The following is a 5,601-nucleotide window of genomic DNA, read 5'->3' on the forward strand; positions in this document are numbered from 1 at the left end:
ACATCCTCCCCGTTGTATGTCCCTTTGTATAATTTACCAAAAGCACCTTGAGCAAAGGCAGGACCCATGTTGAGGCTCCTCAGATCTATCGTCCACTCTTCATAGTTAGCCAGCCCTTCAGTTGGATACCTGTTATCCATCAGTGCTTGAGCCAAGGCATCATCATTCAACGCATGCGTAACTCTTCCAGGGCGAAACACGCTTTGGCCAACGGAGAGGGAGTAAACATGGCGCAAGGGCTTCAAGCCAGGGTGGCCAATGAGAGCATCACTGGAACCAACGCTACTGTTATCCACAGACATTGAGACAGATCCTCCAGCGTTACTCGTCTGCATACTCTCCATGGACATGTTTGAACCTTCGTTAAGTTTCTGATAAAACTCCTGCGTAAAAGCATAGTAGTGGTTGTCATTGTTCTGATGATTCCCAACAGCCAGCACGTTGAATTTTGCTCCCTCCAGCATCTTCGCAATCTCTGGTTTTTTTACTTGCTACGATTATTTAACCAAACTGCAAAGAACACACACAAACACAAAATGTTTTAAACCAAAGATAACACAACCAATCACTCACCCTAAAGCAAAGAGATACAAATAGCTTCACAGAACAAGTCATCAGAGATACAAATAGCTTCAAGATGAACAAGAAAGACTTTGATTTGTGAAAAGAACGCAAGAACCTTGAAACATAAACAACAGCTTTAGCTCAATTACACCATGCACGCCCCCCCCAAATTGAGACAAACAAGCTAGTCAAAACAAAGAAAGCAAGTAATACACCAACTAGGGTTATAAACTCTTAAAGCAAAAGATTCTAAAATTAAATTCCTCTTAAGAAATAAGCAGAATCCATAGCCATTACAGAAACAGAAAAACAAAAGATTAAAACTTTAAAGTCCTAACAGATATGAAGCTACAGATCATGCCTCTTAACCCAAAACCCATAAAAAAAAAAAAAATTAAAGAACACAGATCCGATGAATTAAGTAGGGTAAAAGAAGAAATTAGGGTTTACCTAGAGCTTGTAAGCCAAAATAAAACAGTTGATTACACACGAGAACACATGAAAGAGACTTCCTTTTCTCACCCGATGAGTAAAAAAAAAAAAAAGAAGAATCAAAGAGAAGAGAAGAAAGTGAGAAACATCCCGATCGAGAGGATTAAATTACAAAACACTAACTCACTATGAAAATCACAACAACCCACCAAAGGTATTTATACCCAAGAATCCAAAACCAAATCCAGAGGCTTTTAAAATCAGAAACATGAAAAACGAAGGATGAAAGAAGAAGAAGACGAACAAGGAAGAGTCCTCAGTCGTCGTTTCCCATTTACTTTCACAGCTTTTTTTGTTTTGTTTTGTTTATTTAATTTTTGATCCGTCCTTTATTGGCAAATTCTCTCTCTGACTATCACTCTCACTACTGTTAAGTGTATCACACGCGCTTTAATACAGGGACACGTGACTGAACTCGGTTCGGTGTTACGAGGTTGTCGTATGAGGCGGCGCGTTCCCGCTTTAAAAGGCAACGGTTACAGTACTCTTCTCTTATTCACGCTTGTCCTCTTTCTTTAACACATTACTTACTAAAATAATTTTGGCCTAAACAGAAACTTTTCTTGTTTTTCCTTTTCTTCTCCCTCTTTTCCCTCGAAAACATCCAGATGTTTGGTTTCTTATTTAGAAAAAAAAAGATTCTTATATTTACTACACGAAACAACAAATTGTAACGCATATTTGAGTTATTAAAAATATATATATACAGAAATTGTAACGCATAAGTTGGTTTTCTTTTGCCAGAATTTGCTCAATGGGCGGTTTTGAAAAGAGGGGAAACGATTTCTGTGTTCCTATACAATGAGCTTCTAGAAATTGTTAACTCAATAGATTTAACAAAAAGAATTCATGATTCTGAAATTATTATCTTATCGATGAATAAAATGTTATTAATATGGGCATTATTAGTTTATAAAATTTTATTGTTTGTTTGAGTTAAAAAGATAGTAAAAAGGAGAAATAATTTGGTGAATGGTGGGTTTAATGGAGAAATAATTTGCATGTTAAGCATAATTAAATTACAATATTTGTTTTTTGTAAATTAACAAAGTTTTCTGATTTCAAATTAATATTTTATAAATTAATAAAATCTTATAATTTTTATTGTATGTTTGAATAAGACTATCAATTGTTTTTCTTTTAACTTTTTTTATGAGTGACGTCCAAAGAGATCGGAATTTGCTTCAAATATATCGGACATGTCATAGATTGATATTCCGTTAAAGTCGGTTGTTTGCCAATAAGAAATAATATGTGTGAAAAAATTCAATCTTACGGTTTTTTCGTGCATTAAGTCGTTTGATCTCTTTTCTGCCAAAAGTTACGATACAAATGCTCCAAATCTCTCGTAGATGCTCCAAATTTGTCGTAAATGCTCCAAAATTATCGTAAACGTTACAGATTAATATGTTCTTTTAAAGTCAAATGATTGTGCGTAAAAAATAACATGTGTGAAGAACTTCGCTTTTTGGTTTTCCTTGCATTACTTATTCTCGTGATCTCTATTTGTCTCTTTCTCCTCGTAATTAAAACGAAAATGCTCCAAAGTCGGCATACATGTCAGAGATTGATCTGATTTCTTACAGTTACTTGATTGTTGATAGAAAACAACATGTGTGAAGTGTTTTACGTTAAGTATTTTCTTTATTTCGTTTTGTAGATTGGCCAACTACTAGGGCAGACGATTATAGATTGAACTGAGCATGTGCAGACCAAACTCTAATTTCATATTAGATTGTGGGCTTTCAACATTAAACCAATTGACAATGAGTGGAGAAATCAATATCATATATATATCATTTAAAATCTTACTTAACTTTCAACGTGAGATATTGTATTCTTAATTTGGGACACCATTGTGCCACCTCCATCAGTTGCTCTAGTCTCTAGCCGCTAGTTGGGAGTAACTTTTTTTGTTCTAGTTGAAAGTTAGTAGCGTTTATTTCTTCTTACATGTTTGTCATTAAGACACTTAGATTCTCTTTTGCGTCTCTTTTCGTCAGTTTAATAATGAATTTTCTAGCTACTATATTATCTTTTGGGGGTACGATTCTTTTACAAAGATCACTACATTATGCAATGATTAATGTATCAAATTTAAATCTATCAAATTTCCTCGTACTTAGTGGGTAATTTGGTTTCTTTCGGGTTTCTCAAATGTTACGGTATCAGTGCTAGTGCTAAGCCGAGGCTTTTGACACATCACTATAATACACTTATGCCACATTACACAATTCTAAAATCACTACACTTTGCTTTAGTGAAGTGATGGTTATGCGTAAGTTTATTATGGTATTTGTCAAGTTTGTTGCCATACCTGATATATACCTCCATTATCTTTTAACATGAGTTCTTAACCTTAGTAACGTATAATAAAAGACTAAATACAGGGAAGGTTAAAATTTTCAGTTCCTCCATACTGAACTAATTATTAAATTACATTACAAGCAAGAGCTTTGTACAATCTTAACACTCTATTCACAAGAAAAAGACACTATTTTGCATCTTCTTATACTACAAGCATGCAAGTTGAGGATTCAAGGTTGTTGTCTACATAATTCATATATGAATCCTATAATTGCCTCTCCTTGTGTGTAGATCAATTTGAAAACTTACTGAGGCACAGAGATAGAAGCACCACTCACATGTTCCTGCAAATGTGTTGTGAAGAAGAAATCATAAGCTAAGTATAGTAATAGATTCAGGTTCTGGTTTTAGTTATTATTGATTCTCACCAATTTCAAAGAACTTTGGCTACCAGTTGGAGATGGTCCGGAGCTATGGCTGACTAGTACAGAATGTGTTGATTCATCAGCAAGTGTTCTTAATCTGTTTAGCTCAGGCAATATAACTTTAGCAAGATCAGGTCTGTCTTTTCTCCTTAGCTCAGAACATTTAAGAGCTAACTTAGCAAACTTTGCAGTGTCTTCCATTGGCCAATCAGGGACAGCTGGATCGAGTAAATCAGCCAACGTTCCTTTCTCTAGTGCTCTCTCAACATAATGAGTTAGACCCATAGGTGGTTTTGCTGTTATCAACTGTAAAAACATAATGCCGAGCGAGTAAATATCAGATTTTACACCCAACATTCCTGTTTGTTGGTACTCCGGGTCGATGTAACAGAATGTGCCAGCAGTTGAAGTCATGCGGTATTGCGTTACCGTGTCTGCAACTGATGGAGGGACTAACCTAGCTAAACCAACATCAGATATCTTACAGACAAAGTTACGGTCTAGTAAGATGTTTCCTGGTTTGAGATCACGGTGAACTAGAGGTTCTGGTTTAGCCTGGTGCAAGAACAACAGTCCAGTGCCTATCTCTGCAGCAATTATATACCTCATCTGCCATGAAAGAGGTGGGCTGTTTCCTAATCTGAAAAGACGGTCTTCTAAGCTCCCGTTTGCCATGAACTCATATACTAAACATCCGCATTCCGGACAAGCCCCAAGAAGTAGAACCATGTTAGGATGCCTAATGCAGCTCAATACCTCAACCTGTGTTTCAAATTTTGATCGAACAAACTCTAAAATGAGAAAAGAAAAAAAAAGTATATAAGGAGAAAGAGATGTATATGTTTTATTACAGGAAGTACCTCCTCACCTCTTGTTGAAATTGTGATCTTCCTTGAGCTGCATCAGGACGAAGAACTTTAACAGCAACTGGTGTGTGATCAAGATAACATTTGTAGACAGGTCCATAACCACCTTCTCCAATCTTGTATTTCTCAGCAAAAAACTCTGTTGCGCTCTCGATCTCTTCAATGGAATACTTCCTATACCTGACATCCGAGTTTGCTAAAGCGGTAAGGGCCTTTGTTTTCTCTTCAGACTCCTTGAGAGCTTTCATTTCCGCATTAACTCTCTTCTTAGACTCTAATTCAGCAATCCTTTGAGCTGCTTCAGCTGCCTCCATAGCTGCTTTCGACTTTGCTTTCTCTTTCTCTGCAATGGCCAACGCTGCTTCTTCTGCATGTCTTGCCTCTTCTAGTTTCCTCTCTTCTTCTAACTTCCAACGCTGAAGCTCAGTGGCCTGCATTCCCCAAAAACATTTTCAGATAACCATAAAACTTATCTTGGCATAAACTATATATACCTTTTGTTTTGCTGTGAGTGCTTCTTTGCAAGCAGTACTGTACATTTCCATTGTCTGCTTTAACTCCAGTTTAAGCCTCCTCATCTCAGCTTCTACGTCATCCTGCATTATGGAATTGTCAGTACCTCTAGTTTTAGACCGGACATGGGGAAGATTATTATATAGTTGTCTTACTATAGTTTGAGAGGCGGATGAAAATCTTTCGCTCTCGAACGAGCCTGATGACATATCAGTAGGTGAGTTCATATCCATTGATCTCCTTCCATAGTTGGAGGACTGATCAAAGTTAGAACCATAGTCCATGTCTGAGAAATTAGACAACCTAGGAGGAGTTCGGTTTGGATCGTTATTGTCATACAGAGAAGGGAAGATACGGTCAATGCTTGGTCTTCCAGAACTAACAAATGATATGTCTGATTCTGGAACTGATAGTTCTCCGTATGATCTCCCATT

General features: G+C 36.7%; 2 protein-coding genes across 2 annotated transcripts in view; both read right to left on the reverse strand.

Annotated features, from left to right (window-relative positions):
• Nucleotides 1-1,353, reverse strand: part of LOC104752074 (serine/threonine-protein kinase HT1) — a gene marked incomplete in the record, with an annotated part of 2,986 nt that extends 1,633 nt beyond the window's left edge. The window contains 2 exon segments of the mRNA XM_019228184.1: nt 1-510; nt 1,015-1,353. Of these exon segments, the coding sequence (XP_019083729.1) occupies nt 1-464 (464 nt within the window).
• Nucleotides 3,457-5,601, reverse strand: LOC104705009 (U-box domain-containing protein 52-like; the record flags this gene model as incomplete). Its single annotated transcript, XM_010421002.1, has 5 exons — nt 3,457-3,707; nt 3,792-4,550; nt 4,657-5,085; nt 5,149-5,250; nt 5,323-5,601. Coding segments are annotated over 5 exons (1,608 nt in total), but the record flags the coding sequence as incomplete, so codon positions are not given.

Source organism: Camelina sativa, chromosome 7 (assembly GCF_000633955.1).
Source record: "Camelina sativa cultivar DH55 chromosome 7, Cs, whole genome shotgun sequence".
Taxonomy (NCBI): domain Eukaryota; kingdom Viridiplantae; phylum Streptophyta; class Magnoliopsida; order Brassicales; family Brassicaceae; genus Camelina; species Camelina sativa.